Here is a 17934-nt window from a genome sequence, read left to right as displayed (position 1 = left end):
GCCCCACAGGTGGCCAGAGTAACAGACGGTTCACAAACACTGGCCCACTTTTTGCAAACTGTCCAAAGTCTGTATGAGAGCAAACTGCTCCTTACAAGGCCGCCCGGCACAGGGCCTGTGAATATTAGATGCTTGTTGTGAATGGCCTGGAGGGAAGCTGTGGTTGTTATTAACTATCTGACTAATAGGACCCAACAGGACGACTTACTATCTTTCTAAGAATACAGTATTTCTCTTGAACCCAACCTGTGGACAGTCATTCACAAATTGCACTATTTAATTTTAATACTGATATGATTTCACAGTAACGATGACTGAGAACCTTTACTTACTAAGGATTAAATTGAAATAAATAAATTCAATTTGATTAAAATAGGTGAAGAGTGACATCTTTACTGCGATACATCGTTATGGATGACTTTTTACGAGTTTTTAAAGTCAAAGTCTTAACTCAAGTTACACTGAGTACCATAAGTATTTTTTTTAACTACAAATCTGTAAAAACTGATTTATTGTTGCTGTGGAAGAACATTTATACTGCTGCACTCTTGACTTCAACATTCCTCCATTTCTTTCAAATTAATGGTCATTGGTTCAGCTATATTTATTATATTTCTCTTTGAGGGTAAATGTTTTTTTTTCCCCTCTTCATTCATCCACATTGAAAAAGTGGCATTGTGGTGGAGATGGAGGTCTCTGTGTCACCTCAGAAATCAGGGTTATGCGATTAGCAGTGGTGCCTCCAGCTGAGCCAACCAGGCAGAGTGTTGGCCTCTGTGTGCTCTGCGCTCGTGCACTGAAACTCCTCTCGCGTGCACGATCTAGTGAGCAGCTGGTGACTATGTAGAGGAGGCATATGGCGGTATACACCCTCTCTAGGTCTAGCAAAGGGTTGGGTTGTGAAAGTGGCTGTTGCACAAAGTTGAAGACTGGCAACAAATGCACTTGCCAGAAAACTAGTCATGCATGCAGCTTCAAAGAAAATAATCCATTTTGATTATTCTTGGAGCTCTACCTGAAAAACCTCATCCTACTTATAAAACAATAAGTCGAACCACTTGTAGCCGTAAATGTCCATATGAGGTGAGGTGTGCGCTACTTTGCTGTGTACGAGTCAGTTGTGCTGCAGCTTCCTGTCAACTCTGTGAGCAGTGTCTGGTCCAGTCTGTGTCTGAGACTGGCATTCATTAGCCCAATTCTCTAGCATGTGTGCATGCCATAAGCCCATGTGGGCCACAGCAAAGTAAAACTTAGACAGACTCGCTGACACAGCCAAGACTGCACAATTTTGTCAATTCGGTTTTCCAGACTTTCTATTGCTCTCCATGGACTGTCCACTGATGAGGCTTGACAGCTAATGCTACATATTGATCGTTAAACACTAAGCTGACTGGGACCGAGCATTGATATTCTGAGCAGCTTTTTTTCAAGGGCTTTGTTCTGTCACAGTCCAAGTCATGTTCAAGGCATGAAGGGCCAAAGGAAAGACACTCACAGAGGGAGAGCGCTCCATAAATAACAGATGCTGCTTTAGGAGGAATTCGTAGCAGGTTGTTAAATACTGTACACTGCCCTGATGTCACCTCACATGTTCTGAGAGCAGAGGCACTAGTATCCACAGTCAGCTCTGCATCAGGGGAATATAGTGACACATCCACTCTGCTATTGTTTTTGTTTTTTTGCCATTTATGGTAGCAGCTGTCAATTTAACAGACAGGCTGAGACTGTATTGACGACACAATGGGGCCAGCCCTGTAAACACAAATGTCTGTCACCGAGTGACTGACTGATTAAGTGGCGCCATTGGTGCACCTGATTTGACTGTTACCAGGCAGTTATCGTCATGCAAGGGTCCCAAATATATGGACTAGTAGAGGCCTATTAAACCGGTAGGTTCGGGAGGCCATTATCAACTGTATATACAGTATGACTGTTTGACAGTACCGGCAATAGGCATACAGGAATTTCATCATCAGGATTATAATAATGAACACGCGTGTAATATTGTGAAACTGTCGTGTTTTGGTAAGGTTTATGCACCCAAACGTATTGATTATGTGAAGGGAAAGATAATGATTTGGGATAAAATAACTGTTACATTAAGTTATGTAAAGTACATGACATAAGTAAAGTTACGAATGTTACATTACTTGAAAACACTCCGTAACACATTAAAATGTAACTTAAAAAAAAAATCAGTTTTGACATTTGTTTTCACACGGTATATGAACAGGGCACGAACAGTGATCTCCTTGATTAAGGTCATATGTCTGATCCATCCAACCACCCCCAACCTACCTCCATGTGAAGAATTTGTCAGTCTTTATGATGTACAATGTCACCTGATTGCTTTCTTTTTTCCTCTGATACTTACTACAGCCACTAGAGGTTGTAATTACTGTACCTTCTAGTCTAGTAGTGCAGTTTGCCCAGCAGGTTCAGGAGGCCCCTACCAAATTTTGTACAGATATATGATGATAAATGCTTATTCGATAGTCTGATAACAGTTAGGTCGGTAGATTCATAAGCCAAATGCCTGGACTTCCTGGATTCATTTCAAAGTAAAAGCCCTTGTAAAATCCTTGTAGTGTTTCATACATGTTCCAGCCATAAACTAGGTTTAGACCTAGTCTTGTCACATGAAAGGAGGCAAATTATAGAATTTTGCATTTCACCCTTCTCTTCCATCCATCCTGTCATATGACAAGGTGACTAGTTTCTGTGCCTGCAAATGAACACCCTGGTCTGTCCTATTAGTCAAACCATTTTTCAAATTTCCCGTCAGAAGAAGGGCCACACAAAAAATAGCATCACCGGTCACGAGTAATAGCCACCTGACTGCTTTGAAATTTCAATTTGACACATTCATTGTTAAGTTTTACTGCATGTTTTGTCTCAGCTGACATTTAATTAGTCCCTCAACTGAACACGCTCTGTTAAAGCCCTGTGCCTCTTGTTCCCTTTCAAATACTCAACTTTGGAGTTTAGGGTGAACATTATTTATTGGCATTCGTGTAACTGCTTTTATAAAGGATTGTGGAAAGGTTGTAGTACTGCAAACTTTGATTGCAGGCTGTTACTACTAATTGTCTTCATTGTTGAATACCTTTGGACTTTCTGGGTTTTCACATTATGAGCGTGAAATGTGCATGCTGATATTCTGAAATATAGTCAGTCATTGAATTTATTCTGTCTATCACAATGGTTAACCGTTAATGCTGCAGTAGTGGCTGTGTCACACAGTACTTGGAAGATAATAAAGTATTGTTGTACAATGTGTCAAAATTTGACCTTTTTCTTGGAGTCATTTTCAGTCAATTTTCAACACAGAGAAAAGAAAAAAAGTAATACTTTTTTTAGATTTATGTGACAGAATTACTCCAAGGATATATATGTCAGATGTGTCCAGTGTGAATAAACATTTTTAAATCTGCTTCAAAATCATACTAAGAAGAGACTCCTCATAACTTTAGAATATGCCTAAGAATTGTCAAGTTTTTAAGGTTTCTTCAGTGTCAAAGTAATCCACTGATAATAGCTGTCTCTACATTGATGATGATGATGATGTCGGCCAAAGACAATCTCAAATTGATGCCCACAGCGTAACTCATTACAGAAATTACTGTGCGCAGAGTGTTGAGAAATACTTATGAAAACACATTAACATGGAATATACATCACAGTGTATCTTAATTGTGACCAAGATGTTGAAACCCGTTTTGCAAACTGAATAAAGATGTCAGTTTCCTATTATTGGAGGAGTTACAAGGTATAATGTTTTTATATCTGGCTTTTTGCCCAAACATAACTTGGGGGTCAGATTATGAAAGCAAGGCAAGAGATGAAGCAGCAGAGGGAAAAGTGGAGCATCTTGTGCCCCTGAGCATCACTGACGAGAGATAAATTGGTGGTGACCTAGTACTAATGCATGCTTTGCGTACGATATTTTATTCAGTGTGGGTTTTGATAAAAGGGTTCATGAACCTTGGATCCTGGAGGCAATGTTTTTGCCACAAACAATTGTGTTTTGTGTCTATTTAACGGACCAGTTACATTTATGTGAAAAAGTAAGTACATCCCATGGAAATACTTGGGTTTTTTGACATTTGGACAAGCAACCATTTGATCCTCTTTGAAACAGTGCCAACAGATGAAAGTTGTGTACTTGAACAACCCCACAGGCAATCAGAATCTCTGATCAAAAATATCAAAAGATGTAATATTAATCTGTGGAAAAAGCATGTGCACCCTTGACATTAGACGCAAGTATTGACCCTTTTAGCAGAAATAGCTTCATGTAGGTGTTTTGCACAAATGTCGGCCAGTCTCTGAGATTGGCTTGCTGACATTTTTGACCACTCTTCTATGCAAATTAATTCAGTTGCACAAGGTTTGAGGGTTTTCTTCCATGCTTTTTGATATTACTCTAAAACATTTCAATGGGACTCAAACTGGGCTTTTTTTCTAGGCCATCCCATAACCCTCCATTTCTCCTGTATGAGCTGTACCTTGGTGGATGTTCTTGTGTGCTTAGGACCATTATTGTGTTGAAAGGTCTCCTTCTGGTTCAACTTCAACTTTTGGACAGCTGGCCTTACATTATCTTTAACCATAACACTTCCCCCACCATGCTTTGCAGTTGGTATGAGGTTCTTCTGCTGAAAAGCTGACTTTGGTCTGCACCAAACTGTTACTGAGGCCCAACAACTCTATCTTTGATTTGTTTGTCCAGAGCACATTATTTCAAAAGGCCTGGTCTTTTGGTTAAAGGCTTTTTCCATGCCTGTCAAATGTGTGCAATCTCTTTCTGATTGTTGACGCCTGCACTTTGACACCAACAGTTATAAGACTTACCAGAAGATCCTGTGATGAAATGTTGGATTTTTTTGGAGACTTCTTTTTCAGACTGAATTTGTTGAGGTAGCCCGCCCTGGGCCAATTGGCAGTCGTATGAAATCTCCACTTGTGGATGATTTTCCTTTAACTGGAAGGATTTATTTTAGATAGTCTTGAGATCTTTTCTAATTCCTTGCCAGACTCATAGTCATCCGCAACCTTTTTAAAAAGGTTTTAAGGAGCTCTTTAGAGTTTGGCAAGATGATACCACACTTCAAGAGCAAATATCAGAGGTTTAAATAAGACGGTACCTATGGAGCTTCTAATCATTGGCACCTCGTCTGGATCCCATAATTCTAGTTTTTTGGATGTGAAAGTGTAATTCGTGTAGGGGTGTACTTAATTTTTCCATGTGACTGATCTGTTTAAAAAAAAAGAAAAAAAAATCAATTTGAATGTAAATTTTGTGTAATTTTCTGAGTACATCACCTATACTAACCTTTATTAGGCAACCTTTTAAATATGTTGAAAAAGTCAATAATTTCCTTTGGATGTACTTGGACTGTATCTCACATGTCAAAATCATGCCGTTATGACAGATTATCCTTTTGCCAGACTTTTGTACAAACGTCGGTGGATTATTGCTGTTTCTCCATTGCCCAAAGCAGTTTCAGATGGAATAAGCAGAGCAGTGGACACAGAGGAGTACTGTGCTGTCTTAGAGAGAGAAAACAGCTACTTTACTTCTCAATTCAAAACAAGTGTTTCATCCTCTGCTATAATTAATGCATCTAGAAGCAATGGCTAATGCTGGTGCAAAATGTAGCTCTGCTCTCAGAGGTGTCCTCGCAAAGAGGATAACTATAATGGTGGGAACTATGGATGGATAGCAAGGACCCTCAGTGCACTGGTTGTGATGAGAAGAGGAAAAAAAGGGAGGATAATAAGAACTGAACTGTTTATGCTTATTCAGCAGCATTATTGGTGTGTGGTACGTGTGATGTGAAGTAGTTACAAACCTCCACCTTTTCTTGAAGCTTAATCGACGCTGTAACACTCACCACTAAGATCTGGGCCAGGGTGTATAGTGTTGCGCATGGGAAGGCCAGATATGCATACATTTCTTAGAAGCATGTCTATGAGTCTCAGTGGGGTCTCAATTACTTCCAAGAGAAGTGAGGGAAGAAAGAAGGAACAACAAAAAAAGAGAGCAAGGAGAAGTTTCATCGTTAAGTCTGTGTGTGAGGGGTCAAGGATCGCGTGACTGAAATTAACACTGACACAAGCAGATAGTGCCATCTGGTGCATGAACAATCAAAGAGGGGTCTTACTGTGCCTGCAGACTGACTGCACACACACACACACACACACACACACACACACACACACACACACACACGTACACCTACTATGTATATACAGTGTGTGTGTGTGTGTGTGTGTGTGTGTGTGTGTGTGTGTGTGTCAGAAAGGGGTCTTACTGTATCTGCAGACTGACTATATAAACACACACACATATATGCACACCTTGTGTATATATACTGTACATACAGTGACTGTGAGTGTATAGTGTATAGGGGTGTGTATATGTCTGCTTTAAAAACATTTTTTATTTATTGTAAGTTTCTGAATATATATTCAATTTCTGTGCTTCTCTGATCTCTAAAGTGACCCACAGAATACAAATGCTGCTCCTCAGCCGACTTGAATCCTTCGAGGAGCAGCCCGGCAAAGCACAATGGTTGAGCGCTGCCTGTCTTCTAGGTATATGCGTGAAAGCCTGCACTGCTGTTTAATAATGCATCAGTTTCCAGTGTTGTTGATCCCAGGGAGGGGAGCAGGGGCAGGGTGGTGGTCAAACTGGCCCACATGTCAAGAAACGATTCATTCACAGCTCTGCGATGTTATCCCACGGATTAAGCAGGCCATGAGCTTGAATTAATTGATCAAAGTGTCCAGGTCCGGAAAGCCAATTTATTGAAATGGAATGAGAAATTAAGCCAGAATTATTTATATCTTGCTCTAACTGGTTTGAGGTTTTGATGTTTAAAATAGCCCAATCAGGGGACGGTTGTTTTCACTATCAGCTCTGCATTGCAGTGGAGTGATCAGATTGGTGTAGGCTTTCGTGGGTCACAGTTTCCCTCTCAGTGTGTGAGTGGAGATGACTTAATACTGTGGTATTCAAGAATGTAACTGCAGATTTCATATCCGTTGATGGCTTTTACCAGGCGGAGAACGCAGGCGAGCGGAAAAGGCAGCATTTTCTTTGGTTACATAAGCTCGCCGGGGCTGAGTCTGAAAAAAAAAATGCCTGTGATTACTGTCACACTGTTCTAAAATCCATTTTCCTTTGTAACAGCAGCTGAGTGCCTCATCTAGGTGTGTTTCTTTTTGTCTGTTTGTCTCAGGGGACGGGGAATGTGGGTGTGGGTATGCAGGGTGCTGTGAGTGCTATGGAATGGGCGCAGCTGTGCTTTTCAACTTGTTACCTCCACTGTGGGGAAATGGGGGCTGCAAGGAGCTGAGTGGACAGGACGTCGCCCACGGAGCAGAGTAGAGAGGAGAGGAGGTGACATACGGGGCAGCAGAGAGCTAGAAAGTCAACGCATCAGCAACACTGCACCCACAAAATGACCTTTACTTACCAGCTGTATAATCTATAAGACATGAGGCAGAAAGTTTCTTCGTCCCTTATTGTGTCACAAAAGAAAAAGAAAACCAGAAACACAAGGATGCAAAAACTCTGCGACATCTCACTGAGTTAATGAATGAGATCGCTCTCTACACACATTCCCTCCAGCAGGTGATAAGATAGCAGACGTGGTGCATTTTCAATTTAATAGCTCATAAACCTCATTCACCTTCTCTAACAAACCGCACAGAAATGGTCCTAAAAGATGAGTCAGCAGGGTGCCACAGCTGATTGTGGGTGATGTACTGCAAATTTATACCCTCAGTTACTAGTTTACATCGGCTCGTTGACTGAAAGAGCAGGTGGATCGTGGGTACAGGAAGTTGAAGCATATTCGGCTTTCTGTCATGTCTCAGCGACATGGACAGTTCTTTTTGGTACACCTCCTGATAAAGGCAGGATGCGGTCACTGCCCGGCGGCCCCCGTCTCTCCAGTCCTCCCATAGTGTATTCTCCTTTTATACACGCTGACCTCACACTCACCCCATCTTAAACATGCACTTCTCTCTCAGCTTTGTCTGTCACCGTAGCATGATGGAGCACATCCCCTCCTCCTTGACCCTCGCCTCGCCTATCAAAAATGTATCCCCCGTCCCTTTGATAGTAAATCTGTCCCTACGTTATCCTGCCAGGAAAAAGAAGTAGACATAAGTAAAGCCTCTTATTAAAAGAATTTTGATGCTAGAGTGCATGAGTATATGCAGGTGTAGATGCGTCCGTGTATCCATGAATGACTTCATGAATGACTGTGTGTGACCAGCCATGTTTTCTGGTCATAGCCTCGAGTAAGGACAGCACATTACCACATAGATGGATGCTGTCATTTTGTAGATAAATGACAGAGGTTTCCACTCCCCCAGAAGGGCACCGTGAAATGGGAATTATGTCAGCGGCATTATTCTTCAATGACTGGTGTCTGAACCACGCTCGCACACAGTCACACTATAAGCCATGCTTTGGCACCCATAATTTCCCCTGCGGTGTGTCTGGAGTTAAAAGGATGTGTTCTGACTGAGGAAGGGGAGGGTTTTTAAACTGCTGTGTCACTTTGGTTTTTGATTTGGCCATAACAACAAAGCCAAACGAGGCGGCCATGAGGCTGTGATTGCCAACAAAGGAGAATGTCCTTGTATCCAAGTGGGTGCTACTGGAGTTGCTATGGTGTATGAGGAAACATTGTAGAGTAGCTCAGCTAATAAATGAAGAGATAGTGATCAAAGAATACATATCCACATATTTAGTCACCTGTGTTTGCTGTAACAATTAGTGAAACGTAGTCACCAAGTACACAGAGAGGTTTAAACTCTTCGCTAAAAGGAAAGAATAAATGATTGAAGTAGCAAGAGAAGGGTTGAAGTGAGTTCATCTTAACCAGGCAGCGGGCTTATGTCTTGACAAAAACTGTTGTGTAGCGCTGATAAACAGCATGCAAACTAGATGTTTGTGGAGTCAGATAGAACACATAACGAGACCTCACGCATTTTCGGAACTCCTAAAAGAACCTAGTTGTTTTACTTTCTGTGTGGCTGAATGACACCAGCAGTCTTTTGAATCCAGCTTCAACGCAGCTCTGCTAACAGTTTATGAGTCTGTGTGACTGTGCCGGAGGAGGGGGAGGAGGCTAATACATTTTACAAATGTCTCCACCACTATAATCTGGAATTAAATGAGAAGAATATCATTATGTTGCTAGAATTTAACACAAATGGAAATGGTTGCACATACTGTATATATGGGTGATATTGATAAGAGGCAGTAGTTTAACTCTTTAAAGGTTTTGTACACAGGATGAATTTATGATGGGTTTTTTTCTCTGATAACTGCCGTGTCTGTATGAGCTCGTTACAGTCATACTTTATGAGGATGATTAATTTACACTGCACATCAATATCAAGCCGCTTGAATGTGTTAATACGTAATGTGAGGGCAGGGAAGGACACTGTGAGTAACACACAGCCTGGATTTACATTTTTCTCCGTCTATTTTTTTTTTTTTTTTCCTCATCTTTCACTGTATATATACCATAATCTACTGGGTCTCTTCATGCTGGGCGATAGAGATTTTAAATTAAGGAGGGTTTTCTAATTCACGAAAAATGCACACATGGAAATCTGATGAAATGCAGCGGAAGTTAAAGCGCAGTGCAGATGAGAATTGAAAGAAGATCAAATCCAGCATCATCAGGATTCAGTGTGAGTTAGAGGGAGGGAGGGAGGGAGGGAGGGAGGAAGGGTGTATTAGAGGGGCAACCCCCCTTTCTAGACGAGGGATTCCTTTACTGCAGTGATCAGCAGTCCCTCCCTCCCCCCCCCCTGCTTTCCCTCTCATTCACACTCTTTTTTTTTATCTCCCTCCCTCTCTCTTCTCTCTTCCTGCCTCAGTTTCCCTTCATCCCTGCCTCCTCACTCTCTTCCTCGCCACCATCTCTGCTGCACGCACACACACACACACCACACACACGCACACGCACACACACACACACACACACACACACACACACACACACACACACACGCACACACCACAGTCACATTTCAGTGGGGAGGGATTGTCTGCTGCAGGGTACAGTATATGCAGCACATGGTTAGAAATGCAAGCGCACTCGTGACTCACACCGTTTTACTCCAGCCGTCATTTATCTCTATCGCTCCCCCGCTCTTCCTCCATTTATCCTCCCATTCTTTCTATTTCTCCGTGCCTCCACACCTCCTCCTCTCCCTCTCCTGCTCATCCGTCCATCTTCCCCGCCGTCCTCCATGTCCGTTTCTTTGTCTCTCTCCCTCTGAGCCGTGTGACATTGATTCCAAGGTTGCTATGCTATTGACTGCTGCTACGCTGTTAAATATTTCAGGCAACATTTCAGTGGCTGTGTGCCGAGGGAGGGGAGGAGTGTGGGCTTTGCTTAGTTGCTCTGCAACCACCGCTGACAAACAGGCTGGTAAGCAGACGGGTGGACGCACACACAGACATTACACACATACCACCTGCAAACACACAGAGGTACATTCACACATACATGTCTCTCCACAGATGGACGTGCACACATGCCAGTGCCACATTTGCTTATGTTTTTGATGCCGCCCCGTGTCAGGTTGCGTGGGCTGGTGACGGTGATGCTGTGGGTATCTCGATGAAATCTTCCTGGCTTCAAACGGTTCAAGTTAATGAATGAGAAAAGCAGTGCTGGACTGCTCTCTGCAGACTGTGCAGTTATTCCAGACCGGCCACAAGCCCTTTCTCAGCATGTCATCTGATCAGCAGCCTGATCACTGTTTGGGCTGTAGTTGATACCACGGGACAGCAATTGGTACTCTCATTTATGGCACACACACACACACACACACACACACACACACACACACACACACACACACGCAGTAGAAGCCCTGTATCACGGGTGCAGCGATGGCATTTACTTTCTGAAATATTTTCAAAGTTGTTCTCTTCATTGTTGTTCTTCATTATTTTGCACATTTGCCAATGCTACAACTTTCTTCTCTAAAGTTGAGTTCTCAAAACGTTTTTATTTCCTCCTGGGGATCCAATAAGAGGAAAACCAGAGAAGTGGGCCTCAGTGGGGACTCCATCCGTGGACCCTCACTGTGCCTCTGAAAGCTGTGCATAGTGTTGTGTTGTATTGGAGATGCCTGCAGAGGAAGTTGAAGTTGAGGTCCCGATTAGCACCTAATCACTGATCAGTGTCAGTCGTGCTTTGCTGTTGAAACATTCACTGCTATGTTTATAGCCAAGAGGAATGGTATGGTATCTTCTGTCACTGTTCGTTAACAGTTTTCCCCTCAGTAGTGTCATCCCTCGTACCTGCGTGGTGGTGGTCTGGCTTGTTTGCACTGTCTGACTGAAAGCGAAAAAAAAAAAGAAGAGATTGATTGGCAGTCTCATTCCCTGATTGACAGCACGGCATTTATAATCAGCAGCAGTTGATTGTCAGCTCGGATGGAGCCTATTTGTGTCTGGTTTGATGCTGGGATTCCAAGTAGGCTTGTTGTCTGGTCTCTATGACTGCTGACAAATAATATTTGTATATCTAAGTGTCAGTCACAGGAAACTTTCTACACAAACAGGATGTTTCAAACCTGAAACAAACAACATAATGCTTTGAAAGTACTAGAAAAATCTGAGCTTGCTTTCCAGAGTTAGCCAGGATTGTAAAATAACCTCTGAGCATTCAGACTAATTGGCAGCAGTGGTAGCTTTCGTAGAACTTCTCTCAAGTCTAACCATTTGCTGGATGTCTAGCATAGAATTGTTGTGATTGGTTGACGGGAACCCACAGAGCTTGTGTTAGAAAGCATCTGTTTGCAGTGGCAACGTATACACATAAATGCACGCACATAAATACACCTCTCTCCTCTGAGGTGTGTGTTTCCTCAATAACTGCCAGTGCAGAGCCATAAATGAGAAGCTGTGAGAATCATTGCTGTTGTGGTCCGCCTCAGTGCGGGTCAGAGAGTGTGGGCATATCGTAAATCTGATATTTCAACATTTGTAGTCAGAGCGAGTGCATTCAACTGCAGCCTGCTGGGAGCTGAGTGCCAGGCAGCCCTGACAGTGAGAAAGATTTCCCGTGACTCCAGAAATTAAACAGTTAATGAATGTGTGCGTGGTTCAGCGGTGACATAATTCATATGCATACACAGTGCATATATTCATATGCAGCACTGCAGTGTCACAAATTGCGCAGACCCTGGCGTCGGTTATTAAATCTGAGGACCAGTCGGCAGAAAAACAGCCTTTTTTTTTTTTTGGTGGTGGAGGTCCAATTTGTTTGTGCCGGTGCACAGCTAAAAGTTTAATCAGAAAAAGTTGTGTTTTCCTTTCCTGGCACTTTTGCTTGCTTGATTTCCGATGCTCATCTTCACCCTCATTCGCGCTCTTCAAGAGTAAGAAGATCTGACAGCCTGTCCTCGGGCTCGGTCTCGGCTCACCAGAAAATACGACGACTTCTGTAATTTGAAACATGTGCGATGCATACGGACACTTTTACTTAGCTGTGTGTAAACAGCAGCAGCAACAAAAACAGAGGAGGGTTTCCCCCCACAGTCTGTGCTCCTGTGCTCGACTTCCTCTCCCTCCCTCCAGTCAAGTGGAGAATTAAAACTCAACTGCATTGTTGTTATTCAGGCTGCATTTGGCTGACTTCTGCCCGTGTCTCCCACTGTGGTGTTTTCCTCCAACTGTGTCTGAACACTTGTGTATTTAAATCAGATGTTAGAAGCTGTGTGTGTGTGTGTGTGTGTGTGTGTGTGTGTGTGTGTGTGTGTGTGTGTGTGTGTGTGTGTGTGTGTGTGTGTTCTCTTATGTGTGATCCCTCTGTAGAGTATCCCCGTGACTAGGAAACTGCAGTTAGATGTTTTGGGTGTGGCTCCAGTCTCGAGAAACTGGAACAGAGGAAGCCATCTTGTAACATAATACTCAGTCAGTCTGGGGAAAAATAAACAATTAGAGAAGTAAATGGCTTAGATTAAGGTAGTGTCATGTTGCTGAGGGCCATAAACCGGCCCAAAGCACCTCTGGTAACTTTAACCAACCGAATGTGATAAGAACAAGTTTTGAGGAAGCAGAATAACCAGTTTGTTGCACCCTTTCTTCCTGTCTGCAGGTTTGGAGGGGCGCCCCCTCATGGCACGGCCAGAGACTGTTGTGTTCCTCTTCTGCTCCAGAGGGTAAGTCTTCACCTCCTCTGGCTTCATTCACCGTTCATTCACCCAGCAAATCCAGGCACTGCTGCTGTAGCTGTTTATTTTTGGCAATGTGATTCGGGTTTCCCCCTTTATAAAGAAAACCCCCAAAACCAGCCTGTGCTTCCTGTCCGAGACAAATGAGAGCCGCGCCACAGAGAAATTGTGCCTTGATCAGACGGCGGAGGCTCATTTGGAGTTAACAGCCAGAAGTCATTAATATGGAATCTGACTCGGGGAAGCATCTGTTCATCTGTGTGAGCGGCGGGAGAGATATAGAGCGTGAACAGAGGGAGGAAGAGAAAGTTAGAGGAGCTGAGGAGGCAGCAGCATTGCAGGCCAGGCTGATTTGATTTTAAATTGAGCTTTAATGACTGTGGGATTGTGGCAGAGATAGGCACGCAATCCTTAGACTTTTAGCAATGTGCCTGTGATGACAGGATAGCGGAGGACAAAGGGAGCAGGTGCAGGAGAACAACGACTCAGATAATCGTGGAAAAGTTTCAATGCGTCACTGTGATAAAGAAATGGTTGTGAAGTAAAATGTTTGAACCGTCGCATCTTCGAACGTATTCAAGACACACCAGAAAACATCCCTGTGCCAGCTGATGATCCTTCACTGCTTTGTGTGCGGCTGAGCAGAGATCTGCTGATTCACTGCAGTGGCCCTGAGCGGGGAGGCGGAGGTTTCTGGGTGCAGCAGCAACAAGGCAGCCTGGAACATCTTTTGTATGGACTCACAGCCCTGTGTGTTGATTCATGGCTCTCTCATTAGAGGCCACACATTATGATAATGGTATAAGCTGTGCCAGCTCATTAAAACCATTGTTTGGTTATGGACCAATAGAGCCGTATTGCAGACTGCTATTAGTGTTTTAGGAAGTACCACTGAGCAGACCATCGGGCTCAGATGTTTGGGACAAACATGACTGTTGTAATGACACTTAAAAAAACAGCATGTACAGACGACACACAAAGTATATATATATATTTAAAAAAAAACATGAACTTGAAAGTAGTGTTTGGAGCAGTGAGTCACAGGTGCACTGATTCATCCCATCATTTTTTTTTGTTGCCGTTATGAAAAGCGATAATCCTGCAGGTAACAAATATATTGCAACGTGAGCCTCGATGTCTTTTTGATTGTCACTCTCACCACACAAACGTCAATCAAATAGTCTTTTTAAGCCTCATTGTGAGAGTAAATATTATCAATAGTCAGTAACAAAGAGTCAACTAGCAATATTCATACGTTATTGATCATGAACTGATAAACAGCTGTGGATGATTTGTCTACAGTACACGCCTGGGATTGTTTTCTCATCTAATTTGTTGTTTTAATCTGCCCCATTGTAGATACTTTATATAGTGTTTACAGTTGTGAGTTTCCATCAAATACTGTCAGTCAATTACTAACTACTACTTATGGCTTCTTACTTAACTTTACACTGTCGTTAATTTAAAGTTGAGTTTAAAGTTTAAACTTGAATTAGTTATCAGGTTAAGTATTGCTTGTAGTGTTTGATGGGAAAATAATGGAGACTAATGCTATTATGAAGGGTCTGCCTATTGTTCCTGGCCAATGATGTTCTTAGTTGGGTTTTAAACTCCTCTGACCACACTCCACTTGTGGTCAGTCCAAATAATGCTTCTCTTTTTTGAGAAAAGTTAGCTTAAAGTTGATATCATTAAAGCCATCAGGCGATCAGACCCTGCTGTGTTTTCTGGGTTAATTTGTGGCATCCAGAAGACATGTGCATTTAAGATCTAAACAGCCAGATAATATTTCAACACGGAAGTAATTCACAATTCTGTGTGTTGAAAAAGCCATAAAAGGCCAAGACTAATTAATACTGAGCAAAACAAACAGTTAACTGCTCCTAATGCATCTTTACTTTCAGTTCCAGTTTCTTCATTAAGAGGCGCAGAGGGATGCTTCTGTCTGTGTCTCAGTTAAGACCTCAGCATGTCTGCTTTCGTCACATTTCTCTCACCCGTTTTCTCGCTTTTGACCCCTTCAGAGGTGACGGTGGTGTATCAGAACGGGCTGCCGGTGATCTCGGTCAGTTTGCCGTCCAGGCGAGAGCGCTGTCAGTTCACCCTCAAGCCTCTCAGTGACTGTGTGGGAGTTTTCCTGCAACAGCTCCAGGCGGAGGACAGAGGCATCGACCGGGTAGCCATCTACTCATTGGGTATGCACAAAAACACAAGAATACACACTCCAGCCATTTACCCCACAGAGATATGAATACACGTCCTCTTGTGTTTTCAAGTGTTCTTGTATTTTGAGGCTGTCAAGTGTTGCAGCTGTGGATTTGTGTCAGAATTTAATACCACTGCATGCATCATGTAATGATTTTTTTTAGCCTTGTTCTGTTCAGGGTTCATTAAACAGGAATAACTGCCACTCAAAACTCTTAGTATGTAAGTGCATCCTCTTTTACCACTCAAGATAATCAGACATCAACGAGCCTGATTATCAAGAGGCGTGAACAGCGTTTGAAGTGGATTCTCGTCAACGTTCGATCCTTCTCACTGCCTTCCTTCCCGTTTGTCTTCCTCTCCAGATGGAGCGAGGGTCGCCTCCTCCACAGGTATAGACATCCTGCTGCTGGATGATTTCAAGCTCGTCATCAATGACACCACACACCTCGTGCGGCCGCCAAGGAGAGGTGAAGACTGGCAAAGACGAGTCTGAGCCTGGGCTGTTTGCTCGTTCACAGTTATCACCAACATGTGGATAGTCATAAAGCTTGTTTATTTGTGTGCCCTTTAGAGTTGCTGCCCCACGAGGAGGCAGAAAGGTTGAATGATGTCAAATTTCTGGTACAGCAGCTCTACACCACACTGCGCATCGAGGAGCACCAACTCGGCAAAGAACGTGAGCTAATTGGACGACTGGAGGACCTCAACTCTCAGCTCCGCCCCCTGCAGAAGGTCTCACTCCTTTAACCAATTTGACAGCACTGTTGCACTTCTCCAAATAACAAAATCACTGCCATGTTATTTACCTAGCAAACCAAATTTTAGACAAATACTTAACAAATATAATATGCCATTGAATTATTTAAATGCTTTTGTATATTTGTTTTATGGAAGACAAGTTGTTACTCAGTTGTTTATATTTCTCTTATTTTATTGTGCCAATTAGTGTAAGATATCTGGTATTGTTTCTGTACAGCCATTTAAAATAACTGCGCAGCTGAGCCGTCACGGGGTGGACTAAGAGGCTATCAAGCCTTTGTTATTGCTGTAATGAGATAATTATTTGCATGACCACAACAAAGCAGTTAATCTCATGATAATTAAGTCTTAATCTGGGGAAAGAGCAGCTGCAAAATGTTTTAATGCTAAAAATCCATAATGTGATTTTGGAGGAATTATTGTTGTTGTTTTTTTTCATTAGATTCCCAGTAAAAAATATACTTCTGATCTTCCACTTAGTAATAATGACAATATATTTTATTTATCTAGTGCTTTTCAAGACGCTTTACATGCTAAAATGATCAAAACAACACAATAAAAGTATAAATCACACCACATTAGTCACATTAAAAGTAGGTGTGAAGCTATGTGTGACTGCTTTCCTCATGCCGTCTATGCAGGTGAGGGACGATTTGAGTAAGAAGGCCGAGCGGCGCACCACCTGGGTGCTGTGGGGCGGCATGGCATACATGGCCACCCAGTTTGGCATCCTAGCCAGGCTGACCTGGTGGGAGTACTCCTGGGATATCATGGAGCCGGTCACCTACTTCATCACTTATGGCACTGCGATGGCCATGTACGCCTACTTTGTTCTTACACGTCAGGTAAGACATGCAGATATATAACATGCATATAAGAACATGAGTGTGTGTAGTAGAGTTTGAGCGTGAGACACATCTGCTGCTGTGGTTCGGGTCACACCTAAAGGTCAGCAATTATTCTGATGATCACTTGAATTCATTTATTAAAGAAAAAAAATGCCTAATTTTGATTGAAGCCAGTTAGATATGGAAATACTACTATAACCTGCTGTTTTGTGTTGTTGCAAATTCACACTTGTAAAGTGTTGGCTGGAGGAAATAAGTAAATATATATTAACTAGGTATCAATGAATTTGTGACTAATATCACTAAATTATTATTGCATTAATCCTAAAGGTTATCGTACTTTAAAAGCCTTCCCTCGAGTGACCACACTGGTTGTGTGTTTGGTACATTTAATGTGTCAAATAATGTTGGAAATTGTCCTTTTTTTACATTATGCAAGAACTCTCTTAACAACCAGAAAACAAAGCTTTACTTTTATGAAATCTCATGGTATTTTTTAGCTTTTTAAAGGCTGATCTGGTGACTTTGTTGCCCTTCAGAAATGAATTCAGCATTCATAAATTACCACTCATTTTTAACTCCAAGGACAAGTAGTCTGTTTGATGTCGGGTTGCTCAGTGGTGTGATTCGGCCCAAGGACTAGAAAAAAGAATGTGGAGGTTATCTGATAAACTGGTTCATCTTACAAAGCGCTCTGTCTGTGTCTCTCTATAACCTGCAGGAGTATATTTACCCCGACGCTAGAGACAGACAGTATCTGCTGTTCTTCCACAAGGGGTTGAAGAGGACACGCTTCGACGTTGAGAAGTACAACCAGCTGAAGGATGATATCGCCGAGGTACAGTTGCTCGGTGAAAGCAGGATGTTTTGTGATGTAAAATGCGCACCGCAG

The 17934-nt window shown here is 42.5% G+C and overlaps 1 protein-coding gene across 2 annotated transcripts in view; it reads left to right on the top strand.

Moving 5' to 3' along the window:
* The window catches only part of mcu (mitochondrial calcium uniporter), a 55535-nt gene that overhangs the window by 33312 nt on the left and 4289 nt on the right, over positions 1-17934 (top strand). For both annotated transcript variants that reach the window (XR_011178018.1, XM_069144964.1), the window contains exons 3-8: positions 13152-13215; positions 15252-15422; positions 15798-15902; positions 16007-16167; positions 16836-17039; positions 17764-17880. Coding sequence is in view for 1 of the 2 variants with exons in the window: in XM_069144964.1 (XP_069001065.1) it covers positions 13152-13215; positions 15252-15422; positions 15798-15902; positions 16007-16167; positions 16836-17039; positions 17764-17880 (822 nt within the window). In the remaining variant the exon portion in view is untranslated. The remainder of the gene's footprint in view (positions 1-13151; positions 13216-15251; positions 15423-15797; positions 15903-16006; positions 16168-16835; positions 17040-17763; positions 17881-17934) is intronic.

Source organism: Embiotoca jacksoni, unplaced genomic scaffold (genome assembly GCF_022577435.1).
Source record: "Embiotoca jacksoni isolate LCO1_2020_lvr unplaced genomic scaffold, fEmbJac1.0.p SCAF_12, whole genome shotgun sequence".
Lineage (NCBI taxonomy): Eukaryota > Metazoa > Chordata > Actinopteri > Embiotocidae > Embiotoca > Embiotoca jacksoni.
This window is presented reverse-complemented; position numbering and strand designations above follow the sequence as displayed.